Genomic DNA, 14,629 nt, shown 5'->3' with positions numbered 1-14,629 from the left:
GTTAACGTTCGTAAAGAACGTGGCGCTCTCCCAAAGGAAGGCTCTTTATGGGCAAAGCATGATCAACCAAACACTTGCTACAGTTAAACCAAACCCCTTATTTCAGGGACCGTGTCACTCACAACGATGTCATCGGCACAACCCACCTGCGCATGTCTCAAATCTCCGCCCCGGGAGGAGAGCTGGAAGGTAAGGAGAGGCCCGTGCCTGGAGTTTGCACTGGGCGCTATAGGGAATGCATGCTCGTGGCTCGGAGGCTGGTCTTGGCTTTGGTGAAGGAGAATTACTGACCGGGATCCTCTCTATGAAACCCTGGGGGCTGGTGGGGGCTGGTGCCTTCCCCTCCGACGGGCGAGCGTGGGGGAATCTCAAGTGACTCTGACTTAGGTTGGGTCGCGACAGAAGTGGGTGACTCTTTAAGGCATGTCGTGAATGTCGTCTGCGCTAAAGCTCTGGGTGGGTTTTGGCTGCAGCCCAGCTCCGTCCCAGCAGGGGCACTCGAAATCGGTGGGATGAGCGCCGGGCATGCAAGAGGACCCTGCCTGTGGACAGGAGGGGAGCATACACCCTCTTGTGCTGTCAGACGGCTCTGCTGGCTGCTGAAGAGACAGCCGGGGCTGAGGTGGGGCTGGCTCTTGCACAGTGTGGGGTACAAAGACGGGGAGGCATCTTGTGCCCTCCCTGTCCCATGGGCACCCGTGGAAGGGGCAGTCATCACTTGGCACTAGGGCATCCAGGGCTAAACCCTGCCTCTATTGATGCCAGTGGCAAAGCTCCGAATGGGGGGCACAATTTGACCCCAAATCCTCACTGCGGGACCCCAGCGTGTCTTCCAGTTATTGGCTATGGCCCGGTCCAGCAAAGCACTTAAGCAGGTGTGTAACTTGAAGAAGGTGGATTATCCCCCTGGCTTCACTGTGCCTGCTCCAGTCCAAGGGGTAAGCACTTACTTACATGTTTTGCTGGATCGGGACCTATATCCACGGGGTATCTTTGGATTCACTTAGCCAAACTCTCCCCTTGCTTCTTCACTGGTGCAAGCCCCGCTAACCTCCCGCTGGGGCCTGGGTTGCTTGGGCATTGGGAACGTCCTTGTGAAGCGCCGGTGGTGGCCCGTTGGGCGTTTGAACTTCTGCACGTGTGTCCCCTTTGAAGTGCAAGCTCTGTGGGGCAGGGGTGCAGAATTGCTCTGTCTGAGCGTGCCCTGGCATCTCAGTAAAGAAGCATTAGGGAGGGTGGAGCTCATTTTGCCTTAGTTTGAACCCACCTTCACATTGTAATCTAGGAGCCGGGAAGATTCCGCCCTGCCTGTTCTCAGTGCACAGAGGGTGGGGAAAGACTGTGTGGTTTCAGGGATCTGGGACTCTGCTAAGTCCTGACTAAGTGTCTTCCCTCCAGGGTATGTCTACACCGCCCTGTAAACCCGGATCTGTTGGGCTTGGGCTTGTGGATTCTGTGTTTCCAGCCATGTGCTGGAGCATCCACACTGCATTGTAAACCGACATAAGAACATAAGAATGGCCACAGTGGGGCCAGACCAAAGGTCCATCTAGCCCAGTATCCTGTCTTCCAACAGTGGCCAATGCCAGGTGTAAACCTGGGTTTACAGTTGCTGGTCCCAGGTCTCTCAGCCATGCTAAAGCATCCACACTGCACTACGCAGACCTTCTGACCCGGGTCTGTGGCTTGAGCAGTGTCCGCACTGCAAAATGACAGGCTTAGATCCAAGTCGCAGTGGGATTTGGGTTCTGACAACCCCCCCGCCCAGCAGAGTCCTAGGACCCAGGTCCAAAAGGGGGACTGGAGGTCAAACCGGAATCAGAGGCTGGACTTAGATGTACCCTCAGTGGCTGGCTCACATAAGAGGTTTATGAGCCTGTTATTTGCTGTAGCAGTGAGGCTTGGTCTTGCTAGCTCCAGTGGTAGCAGCTCGTGCTGAGGGTCTTGGGTTCAAGTCCTGAAGACCTCCCTAGTAGGGGCTGGGGGGGGGGTCTAGCCATCAGCTGCCAGACCTCAATCACACCGTCCGTGTCATGGTATTCGTGTCAGGCGGGAGGAAGTGCAGGGACTCACCGTTCACTGTGTCGTGTCGTGGTGATTTCTGAATAACCCAGGTCTTTGCAGCTGTGGTAGGGACTGTAGCCTGAACCTGCCCTAACCCCATCGGTTACTGAATAACTCCTGCAGCTAACTCCCTTTGCGGCTCTGTTCTGACTGTCCTCACCGCTATGCTCCAGTGGGTTTGTACCAGCTGCGCTCCAGACAGAACCCTTGTGAACGGGCGCCAGGTGCTGACACAATTGCAGCTTGCATGGTTTGGCGTATCCACACTGTAGCATTTCTCCTGGACCAATCACGTGTCAATGGTCTTGGCCTGCCCATACTTATTGCATAGCCCAGCCATGTTCCCACTGGTGCACTCTGGGAAATTTGGGGCAGCTGCACCCCCCCTGTCTCCGCTGAGTGGCAGAGGATTGTGGGTATTTTCTCACGTGGTGCAATGCATTTTGGGATCTTGCTTATAGACCAGGGAGGTAGAGGCACCAGCTAACCATATTACTCGTGCCCTGTTAAATGACCCCCCGCTCAAAAACATATACGCAGCAGAACTTCCAGGTGAGATTCCAGCCGCAGCTCTGCTTACAAGCCGGGTTGAAACATGGTGCCCTCACCGTGCTTAGGAAAGGAATGCCTGGGCCTAAAACACATGGTGTCAACCTGGTGACAAACTCGGTCAAGGTCTGTAATGCAGTTGGGGCCTTAGGGCGCAGCTAACCTGTTCTTACAACACAAACTGCCCTGCCAACGCATGCAGAGTATGGAGTTCAGACTGCAATGCCATGCGCCCACTGACACGGGCTTCATCTATTCATCCTCCCTTTCCTGGGAGAGACCTAACGTATGGGCCAGCCTGGGCAGCTGCAGATCCCTAGAGAGAGCGAGGGAGCGGGCGACAGGGAAGAGGGGTCCGTTGGAGGTGTTTGGAAGCATTTCCCTTAGGCCAGACCCAGCCCTGTGCTCTTAAGGGCTGTTGCACTGCAAAGCGCATTGGGAGCCGAGACTGGCAGCCACAAAGGGTTTTAGTCCCGAGCAATGGCTCAGCGGGGCCATGTAGGTATGTGGATACAGAGGGACCCTCTTACAGTTAACTTCTCTGCCGGCCACAGGAGCAGGTCACGTGGGTGTTGTGGGAGGCCACACAGGGACCTACACTCATACCTACCGGGTACCCAGAGGATCCCCACTCGACAGCCCATTGCAACCTCACTCTTCGAAGGACGAACCACTGGGATACACCCTTTCCTTCCCCTGCCCCATGCGCCGAGATGCCCCTTATTCCCTATCTGTCCTGTCCCCCAGATACAAGATGTGCAGTGTCCCATGTGGTAGAGAAATCCTGGGGCTTGGCTGTGATGCATACAAAGGCGGCTGGACACAAACACACCTTGTGGGTCTCTCTGGCCTACAGTCACCACACAGGGTCCCCCCATGTCCTAGCCTGGATTCAGCAGCCATCAAGGGGCTGATTCCCCTCTTCCACATCCCCCTAATGACCAACACTCCCGACCCAGCCAGTTTCCAAGCCCTCTGTCTGAGGCCCCATATGTCTCGCCTTGCGCAGGGCCCCACAGAACCAAAGGCCAGCTCTGGGGAGACAGCGTTTATAGAGGAGCAGAATGGAAGCCCCTAGTTGTTCCATGGTGCTTTGGGATGCCCGTTGCAGCCCCGGGGACCTTTGGGTGAAGGGGTTGGGTGTTGCCATTGTCCGAGACGGGCCTGAGCCACAGCTAGATTTGGTGCAATGCATTGTGGGGGACAGAGCAGGGAGGTAGATTTGGACCTCCGCTGCGCTCCTGGGAGGCGGTTTGGCCGGCTGACTTGATTAAGGAGGCCAGGCCTGGGCTCTGTAGGAAAGGCTCCCAATCCACTCCCAGGGCCACATGTGATATGGTGCAGCATGAATAGCTTCCAGCCAGAGTGACCTAGGAGACTATAGCTGTTCAGTTCCCCTCTCGATCTCTCTCTAGAGTCTGGCACAAAAAGCCCCATTGCAGCAGCAGCTTACATTTCCCAGAATGCATTGGTCTCATGTCACGCTCCTTCCACCCCTTCTCTCTTGTTCCCACTCTAACCTTCTCTCCGTTTCTTTGTGCCTCAGATGAGTTTCCTGTTCTCACGAAGCCCCTGAAAGCTACAGGCAGTACGTCCCTCTAGCCTGTTGGTTGCAATTACGGTTCGGTAATGTGGCCGTTTTAGCCGTGTTTAGACACACTGGGACCCTGGACAGAACCAGGATCAGCAAAAGCCTCAGTGTCTGAAACGTGGCTTGTCAAAGGGAGCGAGCCACCGAGATATGACCCCAGACCTCCTCCAGCCTCATATGTGCCCCCCCTTGGATCATCTGTGGGGGGGGATGGGCCATGGTATGGAGTCTCCACTGTCCTTTGGCCTCTGGTGGGGTTGGTATGCCAAGCACGAGGCACTGCTCTCTGTTAGTGATGATCTTTCTGTTGAACACCGACGGTGTTTCGTGTGGTAAGCAGGGCCGAGGATGTGTTGTGCTGCTCACTGGGCCAAGACCTGGTGCATTGGGCCTGGCTGGTTTCAAAGTACAAGATTTATTCCTGCTCTCCTCGTGCTGCTGCATCAGACACCTAGCATCTGATGCCACTCTCTCAAACAATGGACTGAGGGTCACCTGATGGATCATTAGGTGTCCTAAGGAAGAGGGCGCTGAGCCAGATCCTCATCTGGTGTAAACCGGCACACGCTCCATGGCAGTGAGTGGGATAGATCCCCAGTTCACTGTGGGCAGTGGAGTGATGCTGATTGACACGTGCTGGGAATCCAGCCCACTCCTTTAGTACCCCCCAAATATGGGACTATAGGAAGAGGAGAGCCTTCATCTTCCCAGGATAAATTCCGTTCTCTAAATTCCAAACACCCTGAAAGAGGGAATGGGGCTAAAATCTGGATCCCGATCTGAATTTTGTGGCTTGGGCCCCTCTCTGGTGTGGACATGGCCTAGCACTGCCATGGCTCCCCAGTGTATATCGGAAGTAGCTCCTGTGAATTCAGTGTGATTACTGCAGATTGGCTGGACCGGAGTCCCTGAGATCAGGCTCTCACTGGCAGGGTCTCCCTCTGTTGAATTGTATAGTTGTGTCCACTGCTGTGTGTGGGATGGAGGAAGTGCTGGGTGGCCCGTCCGCCAGCGCTTTGTGACTGGCTTTATTGGGAATGGGACTGGCCTTAGCGCCGCACGTAAAGGGCTCTCAGTTCTGCCAGTGTAGTTGTACAGAGTAAACAGATCTGTCACCTAACCAGGGCCTGATTCTGACCTCACTCATGCTGATGTCACCCCATTGACGTCGATGGCCCCAATCCCAGACTATGTCTGTGCTTGGTGCAGCCAGGGAGGCTGGGGAATGCAAAGTGGGCTTTAAACCACCAATCAGGAGCGATTAGATCCTTGGTGTAAGTTAGATCAGCCCCAGGGCTATCTTAAGGCCTGGCTGCCTCTGGCTGTGCTGTGGCATTGACACCCCAGCCACGCCTCCTTTAGCTCAGCGACAAGCCCTATAGTGGGTGGCAATGGAGAGGTTCTAGCCACTCGCAGGATCCATGAGCCGGTGAAATTGCCAGTGTGTGTGTTGTGCAATGTGGGCGTGGCATAAAGCAGTCACATTTGGGGTGTGGCATGGTCTCATGGAGTTACCCTTGTGTGTGTGAGATTGGAACCAGACCTGCAGTGGGCCCATTTATAGAGCGTGCAGTGGAGGAGGGAACTGCTACCCAGCTGTTCCACTATAAGATAACACTGTTGCAAAAAAAGCAAACATCATTCTGGGATGTATTAGCAGGAGTGTTGTAAGAAAGACACAAGAATTAATTCTTTCGCTCTACTCTGCACTGATTAGCCCTCAACTGGAGTATTGTGTCCAGTTCTGGGTGCTACACATCAGGAAAGATGTGGACAAATTGGAGAAAGTCCAGAGAAGAGCAACAAAAATGATTAGAGGTCTAGAAAACATGACCTGTGGGGGAAGATTGAAAAAATTGGGTTTGTTTAGTCCGGAGAAGAGAAGACTGAGAGGGGACATGATAATTTTCAAGTACATAAAAGGTTGTTAGGAGGAGGAGGGAGAAAAATTGTTCTTGTTAACCTCTGAGGATAGGACAAGAAGCAATGGGGTTAAATTGCAGCCAGGGAGGTTTAGGTTGGACATTAGGAAAAACTTCCTCACTGTCAGGGTGGTTAAGCACTGGAATAAATTGCCCAGGGCGGTTGTGGAATCTCCATCATTGGATTTTTTTAAGAGCAGGTTGGACAAACCCCTGTCAGGGATTAATACTTAGTCCTGCTTTGAGTGCAGGGGAGTGAACTAGATGACCTCTCGAGGTCCCTTCCAGTCCTATGATTCTATGATTCTAAGATAATAACAGAGTCTAGTCCAGAAGGGATCCGTGTTCCTGCCCTTAGCACCCATTGGACCCATAACCCTGTAGTTAGAGGGATATGCTATAGTTTGCTCAGTGCCCGTTCTCTTTTTATGCATTAATGAGAAGTGCTGTTGTGGTGGCTCAGTAACTGATTGCTCCCTGTGGTCTCCTAGTGGACGACGGGCTGGGATTCCTGCCAACGTTTGGGCCCTGTTACGTAAACCTTTACGGCAGCCCGAGGGAATTTACCGGGTTTCCAGATCCCTACGAGGAACTCAACATGGGAAAGGTGAAGTTGTGGTTGTTCAGTTTTCAAAAATTCTTCTTTGCAAAGTGAAACACTCATTATCCTGAACTTTCATTAATCGTTGTGACGGGTTGGATCAGAGAAACCCCCTTTGGGACTGCCTCCTGATGTGTCGAGACTACCTCTAAGCCTGTTTTCCCTGGCAGCTTGGGACTTCAGTGCCCTGCCTGGTTTGAGCCAGACACGCTAGCCTGCTACAAACACAGACCCAGGTCTGAACTACGTCCCCCAAAAGCTGCAGGCTTAACTGAAAAGAGCTTAAGAAGTGCTCCTGTCTCCAGCATTCAGGCACCCAGCTCCCAATGGGGTCCAAACCCCAAAGAAATCCGTTTTACCCTGTATAAAGCTTATACAGGATAAACTCATAAATTGTTCGCCATCTATAACACTGATAGAGAGATATGCACAGCTATTTGCCCCCCTGCAGGTATTAAGACATACTCTGGGTTAATTAATAAGTAAAAAGTGATTTTATTAAATACAAAAAGTAGGATTTAAGTGGTTCCAAATAATAACAGACAGAACAAAGTGAATCACCAAGCAAAATAAAATAAAACACGCAAGTCTAAGCCTAGTACAGTAAGAAAACTGAATACAGATAAAAGCTCGCCCTCAGACGTTTCAATAAGCTTCTATCACAGACTGGATGCCTTCCTAGTCTGGGCCCAATCCTTTCCCCTGGTACAGTCCTTGTTCCAGCTCAGGTGGTAGCTAGGGGATTTCTCATGACAACAGCCCCTTTGTTCTGTTCCACCCACTTATATATCTTTTGCACAAGGCAGGAATCCTTTGTCCCTCTCTGGGTTCCCACCCCTCCTTCTAAATGGAAAAGCACTAGCTTAAAGATGGGTTCCAGTTCAGGTGACATGATTACATGGCACTGTAAGACTTCATTACGCACTTGCTAGCACACACGTATACAGGAAGACTCACAAGTAAAACAGAGCCATCTACAGTCAATTGTCCTGGTTGATGGGAGCCATCAAAAGTCCAAACCACCAATAATGGCCCACACTTTGCATAATTACAATAGGCCCTCAGAGTTCTATTTCATATTTCTAGTTTCAGATACAAGAATGATACATTCATACAAATAGGATGAACACACTCAGTGGATTATAAGCTTTGTAATGATACAAGAGACCTTTTGCATGAAGCACATTCCAGTTACATTATATTCACTCTTATTAGCATATTTTCATAACATCCTATAGAGTGCAACGTCACAATCGGTACGAGGATTGGAGCCAGGTGCTATTTTTCGGAAGAATAGTTTGCCAAAAAACGTGGCTTTGGTCGACATAAAACTATTCACAAACTGGATGCAAATTGGTTCAGCCAGTCACAAAGCAGGCGGCAGCGGCGGAGGAGGTGGTGCTACCTCCTTGCCCTGTTCCCCCAAATAGCCTTTAGCTGAGTGCTTAGGACACTTACCCCAGATGTGGGAAACCCACGTTCGAATCCCCACTCTAGAACAGACCCCCAGTGGATGTTTTTGTTTCACCAAAAATTCCCCAAATTTTCAGTCGGTTTGACCCAGATGGAAACTCTTTTGATTTTTCACAACTGCCACTGAATCGAAAAAGCTGCTCTTCTCCCAGATCTCAACAGGATCCATTGCACCTACAGGAAATTATTACCCCTCTTGGGAAATACATCGTCAAAAAAATAACATCGTCTGCTTTACATCTGTAAGGGGCTGCGTAAATACATTGCCCGATCCTGCTCCTCTTGAACTGAACAAAATCAACGGCAGAGCTCCCATAGGACTGGTCTACACTGGGTGGGTGGGAGATCGATCTAAGATACGCAACTTCAGCTACGAGAATAACATAGTTCAAGTCAACGTATCTTAGATCGACTTAGAATCACTTACTTCACGCCCTCATGGCACGGGATCGACGACCGCGGCTCCCCCGTCGACTCCACTTCTGCCTCTTGCTGTGGTGGAGTTCCGGAGTTGACGGCAGAGCGATCGGGGATCGATTTATCGCGTCTACACTAGACGCGATAAATCGATCCCCGATAGATCGATCACTACCCGCCGATCTGGCGGGTAGTGTAGACATACCCATAGACTCCAGTGGGAGCATATCTGAGCTGCAGCTGTCTTGGTAACAGCACTTTCTTCTTATCTAACTCTAAGGGAGAGGGAGTGGCCTTTCGGGGCAGGTTGCTGATGGAGCTGGAGACAAAACTGGTGGAACATATTGAGCAGAAGTTGGAGGACATCCCGCCTGACGATATTCTACGGCTAGAGGTATGTGGCATCCTTGCTGAATCACTACTGAGGACCCAGGCATCATGCTGGTTATAAATCACAGGGTTGGTAATTGGCGGAGCTGGGGACTGAATCTGCAACCTCCAGAACTGAAGCCCGTTGCTCCACAGTTGGAGCCAAAAGGCTCTCCCTATTAGCCAACTGCTGTCGCAGACTCATCTCCTCGCTGACTCGGGCATTGAGGGTATACGGCGTGGTCGTCTACTGCCTCTTGACCACCCTCTCCTGGAGAGAGGTCGCCCTTTGGGGCCCTGTGCTGGGGCCGTCCAGTCTCTTCAGGGGCCCTTTGGGAACTCTCAGTTCAAACGGTCTCCAGAAGGGATCCCACTTAGTCCTCAGGTGCCTACCGGCTCTCTGGGCCCCAGCCCTAGGTCAGCCTCCCTCCCCGCAGTACACCCACACAAGAGTGAAATGCAAACTGGGGCAGCTTGCAGCCCGGTCTCTGCCCAGCTCCTCGGGCAGGGTCTCTCCCAGGTCTCCCTGTCAGGATTGCTTTCCACTGCTTGTGCTTTTCCCTTGCCAACTCAGCCCTGCAGAACCTTCTTGCTCCCTGCAATGTGTCTCTGGAGCTATCTGCCGCCTGTCTCCCCCTTCATGTGGGGAGAGAGGGGCAGCTCTCTTGCATGCTGGCCTTCAGCTGCTCCTCCCTGCCCCTTCCACGCCATCCTGGGAAGCGGCGCATGCGGGAGTGGGCGAGGGTTTGGCTGGGAGAGGCCCCAGGTCAGAAGCTGCGGCTCCTCCCACGGGGCCGGCTCTGTGTGTTGCAGAAGCACCTGCGGCGGCGCAAGTACTGCCTCTTCGCCGCCTTCTACTCGGCCAGCATGCTTCAGGACGTCGACGCCGCCATCCAGTTCGAAGTCAGCATCGGCAACTACGGCAACAAGTTTGACAACACGTGCCTGCCGCTGGCCTCCGCCACGCAGTACAGCGGGGCTGTGTTTGACGGTGAGGCACGGGCGGGTGCGCGGGCACGGGGAAGGGGGAGCGGCGTGGCAAGGAGACCGCTCCTCAAACCAGGTCGAGCCCATGGGGCCCATATGACTCCAGCCGCCCAGAGGCAATGTCCCTTATACGATGGGCAGAGGAAACCACCTGCATCCTGGCAGGTTTCCTGGCCTTCCTGCTCCCTCAAGTCTCTGTCATTGCGCTGCTGTATCCTGGCAACCATGGTGCGCGCGCACACACACACACACACACACACACACACACACACACACACACACACGCTTTGAGCCAGGATGCGAATGGAAGAGATACAGTGTGTTCCACTGTTTAGGGTTGTCAACTTTCTATTTGCACAAAACCTAACACCCTGGCCACGCCCCCTGCCCCTCTCCAAGGCCCCGCCCCTGCTCACTCCTGCCCCCCCCCCGTTGCTCGCTCGCCCCACTCTCACTCTCTCGCTCTTTTTGACTGGGTTGGCTCAGGGGGTTGGGGTGCGGGAGGGGGTGAGGGCTCCGCTTGCGGGCTCTGATGTGGGGCCGGGGATGAGGGATTTGGGGTGCAGGAGGGGGCTCCGGGCTGGGGCTGAGGGGTTTGGAGTGTGGGAGGGGGCTTGGCTGGGGCAGGGGCTTGGGGTGGGGGTACTGAGGGCGCTGGCTGGCGGTGCAGATTCTGGGGTGGTGCTGGGGCTGAGGGGTTTGGAGTGTGGGAGGGGGCTTGGCTGGGGCAGGGGCTTGGGGTGGGGGTAGTGAGGGCGGTGGCTGGCGGTTCAGATTCTGGGGTGGGGCTGGGGATGAGGGGTTTGGAGTGCGGGAGGGGGCTCGGCTAGGGCAGGGGTGCGGGGGGTGAGGGCTGTGGCTGGCAGTGCAGACTCTGGGATGGGGCTGGGGATGAGGGGTTCAGAGTCCAGGAGGTGGATCAGGGCTGGGGCAGGGGGTTGGGGCACGGGGTGTGTGTGAGGGCTCCATCTGCCGATGCAGACTCTGGGGTGGGGCTGGGGATGAGGGGCTTGGGGTATAGGAGGGTGCTCCAGGCTGGGATAGAGGGGTTTGGAGGGCGGGAGGCAGATCAGGGCTGGGGCAGGGGGTTGGGGCACAGGAGGGGGACAGGAGTGCAGGCTCCAGGTGGCGCTTACCTCAAGCAGCTCCCAGAAGCAGCAACATGTCTCCTCTCTGGCTCCTACACAGAGGCATGGCCAGGTGGCTCTGCACGCTGCCCCGTCCGCAGGCGCCGCCCCCGCAGCTCCTATTGGCCGAGGTTCCCGGCCAATGGCAGCTTCAGAGCTGGTGCTTGGGGTGGGAGCAGCGTGCAGAGCCTCCTGGTGCTTCTACGTATAGGAGCCAGAGAGAGGGGTGACATGCCACTGCTTCCGTGAGCCTGCCTTAGCTCCACTGTGGCAACCTTAGCTCCACTGAGCCACTGACCGGACTTTTAATGGTCCGATCAGCACCGCCGCCAGGGTCCCTTTTTGACTGGGATGAAAACCGGACACCTGGCCACCCTACCACTATTGGCTGTTCCTTTTTTGGTGGGATACCTTCAAGAGCCCGCACCCCTGAGTAAAATGTACCTCCTCCTTCCATCTCCTCGAGCGGAGCAGAACTCCTTGAGCGCTCAGGGCCATCCAAGATGCCATGGCCATTTTTGCAATGTTTAGGGTGGCTGGCCCGGCCACGTTCCATGTCGGGCAATTGGATTCTGCCTGCCTAAAATTTCCTCCTGTTGTTGTTTTAGTTGGATGTGGTATGCTTCTTCACTCCCCAGCTGAAACTGTTGAGTGGTGTTGCAGGGGACTCAGCTGCCCTCAGTTGCACCCCAGCAGTGGCTGCCTTGCTGTGGTGGGTGGAGTGATTTCGGTGCATGAGGATAGGGGAAGGGTTCGGGTATAAATGGTGTGACAGATGTGTAAGCTATTATTAAGATTGCAATGAACTGATAGTGTGTGTGTGTATTGCTGCCCTCCTCTGCAGGACATCAGAACTGTTCAAATATGAGTCATAGGCCCAATAACAACAGATAATGGAGACTCCTCTTTAGCTCCAGGGGCCTGCGCTTTTGGAGCAGAACCTTTTTCTGTCCCCAGGAGGTCCCAGCTGGCCCGAGCATAGTGGCATCTACATAGCTGTGGGTTTGTTACAACAGTTCGAGTTGCACTAGACATCTCGTTTCATACCAAGGCTGATTGGATTATAATTAATCTCATTGCTTCACACACAGAGGGAACCAGGACTAAAACCTTTGCCCTTCAGGTCAAAGAGCACAATGCACCAGGCCTCTGCCCCTTTCTCTGTCTATGGGCCAGTCGGTCGCAGGTGACGTCCCCCACACAGAGCCAGATACGAGTGTGTTCTGTCCCACAGGTTGCCAGTATTACTACCTCCCCTGGGGCAATGTGAAGCCCGTGGTGGTGCTGTCGTCCTACTGGGAGGATATCAGCCACAGAACGGACATGCAGAACCTTCTCCAACGCACTGCAGACAGGCTGGTGAGTAAAGCGTTGCCTTTGCATATCCATGGGAGAGCCCAGGGCTGTCAGGTCTCCTGGGGTTTGTGCTGAGCCTTATTAGTATGACCTCATGTACACCAAGGAGGAATCTGTATTGAGCTCATTAGTGACTCTGGGGGCATGATACTGCAGGGGGCGGCATCTTTCAGAGATAGAAAACCAAGCTCCTCAAGCTTGGGATCACTAAAGCTGTTGGGAAATGAATCGGGGAGTTAATGCCAGTGTCTAGGAGGCCAAATAATTATCATCATTACATTCAGCCTCTCTAAGTCCCCATTTAGCCAATAGTATCCTTCACGTCCTGGCTTTAAACAGTTGTTAAAACAGCCTCAGTGTTCCTCCCCAGAGGAGGCTGCACTCAGACAGGTGGTAAGTGGTGATCTCCAGGAATACAGGGTGTGATGGTGGGTGTGGGGAACTAAGAATGGCAGAAGGCATCGGAGGATTGACGGTGATCCACCCAGAAAGTAGAAGAAAAGGCTCTTTTTTCTTTCCCCCTTAGTCCTGGGGACTCCTGATTTGCAATTTGAACCACACTGTTCTAGACAGACATTACTGTCCTCGTCACCTCACTTAGTACAGGAGTGATAGTGCTTTCTGTGATTCATGGAGGGGAGTGGCTGCTATGGCCGGGGAGGCGTTGGGTGTCTCATGGGGAGGTCAGAGGTGCCTCAGAGGCAAAGATCTCAGATCTGGATTAGGTCCGGTTTGGGTTTGAGGCTTAGCTGCAGCTAGGTTTGGGATGGGACAGAAGGGAAACCGGCATGATTTTAGCCTTTTGGGGACATGTGAATCTATTCGGGGGAAAAGCCGTTCTGGTTCTGGATTCCTGACCAGAACCCAACTCTAGAGAATGGGGTTATGAATCCAAACCAGCTCCCTTCTCCTCCTGCTGTGGGAGAGACGTCTGAATCCAGCCCCATCGCTAGGAGGAACAGAGAGAAATGTGAACTCCTGATATTCGAATGCCCTCGCCCATCGGCGAGCATGTGAGCCATGTGCTAGCTGGAAAAACCCTTCAGTCTCCCCCACGCACTGCCTTTCACTTGCTGATCTCCACGTGCCTTCCCTGGACAGCAGTGGCTAAGTCTTATTCCCCCCACGGAGTCACTCCGAAGCTCAGGCTGGCATTGAATGCGGCCGGCCACCGATTGAGCAGTGGGTCACGCAGGCAGCAGATAACACCCCCCACCCCAGCCTCTGCAGTGGCTGTCCTTGGGCCAGACCACTGCTGCCGAGCTCAGTGCGGGGACCTGAGCAGGGAGACGAGACAGCTGCTGGCAGGATGTTCTCCCTGAGGCATCCTCCCTGGGGTCTGTGGAGGCTGGCGTGTTGCAAGGCCCACCTGTCCTGCTTGGTGTTTAGGGAGCTTGGGGGTTCTGAGGCTCAGGGGGTGGAAGACTGAGTTACGTGAGCTGTCCTGAGGAGGTTAGGGAGGGCGGCTGCGGTTCTTGTGGGAAAGTCTGCTAATTGGAATATTTGCCACTGGAAATAGAGCTGAACTAAAGCTGTAGCTTTCTCATTCTGGGAGTGCCCTGAGCAGTGGAGAGGGGCCGGCGAAATTACAGCAGAGGAAACTGAGGATCAGAGCAGGGAAGTGGTTTACCCAAGGTCACAGAGTGAGCTAGTGACAGAGCTGGGCATAGAAGTCAAACCTCCTGACTCCAGTCCCCCCCGACCTTTAACCACTAGGCAATTCTCCGTCTCATTAACAAGTCCTTAGATTTTAACTATTTTAGAGCTTCCGACAGACTTATTTAATGTCACATCCAGGGGACTCTGCCTTGAGCAGGGAGAGAGTGACTCAGGGAGGGGCTCTCGCTTGCAAACATCTGGCTTCGATAAATAGTCACATACGATGGCAAACAGGAAAGACACACTGAGGGGACACAGGAGGGAACATGTCTAAATATAAGTGAGGTGACTAAGGACTAAACGAAAAGGACTGTTTGGAACCACGGGAATCTGCTTGACTCGCTCCCAGGCTGGCGTGCTTTGCACTTCATACTTTCCCGTAATTCAACCTCGCTTGGAAGGGAGCTGCGCTGCCAAAGCAGAAATGTTTGCGCTATTCAAAAATATGATGTTCCGTGCACCAGCTGCAGCCTGCGCACACGCTGCGCTCAGCAACTGCAAATACCGCACCGTA

At 53.7% G+C, this 14,629-nt stretch overlaps 1 protein-coding gene across 1 annotated transcript in view; it reads left to right on the top strand.

Moving 5' to 3' along the window:
• The window catches only part of DYSF (dysferlin), a 270,372-nt gene that overhangs the window by 86,873 nt on the left and 168,870 nt on the right, over nucleotides 1-14,629 (top strand). The window contains exons 16-20 of the mRNA XM_029913433.1: nucleotides 107-189; nucleotides 6,618-6,733; nucleotides 8,898-9,011; nucleotides 9,800-9,977; nucleotides 12,335-12,459. Of these exons, the coding sequence (XP_029769293.1) occupies nucleotides 107-189; nucleotides 6,618-6,733; nucleotides 8,898-9,011; nucleotides 9,800-9,977; nucleotides 12,335-12,459 (616 nt within the window). The remainder of the gene's footprint in view (nucleotides 1-106; nucleotides 190-6,617; nucleotides 6,734-8,897; nucleotides 9,012-9,799; nucleotides 9,978-12,334; nucleotides 12,460-14,629) is intronic.

Source organism: Terrapene carolina, unplaced genomic scaffold (genome assembly GCF_002925995.2).
Source record: "Terrapene carolina triunguis isolate 2854851 unplaced genomic scaffold, T_m_triunguis-2.0 Scaffold633, whole genome shotgun sequence".
In the NCBI taxonomy this organism is placed as follows: Eukaryota; Metazoa; Chordata; order Testudines; family Emydidae; genus Terrapene; species Terrapene triunguis.
This window is presented reverse-complemented; position numbering and strand designations above follow the sequence as displayed.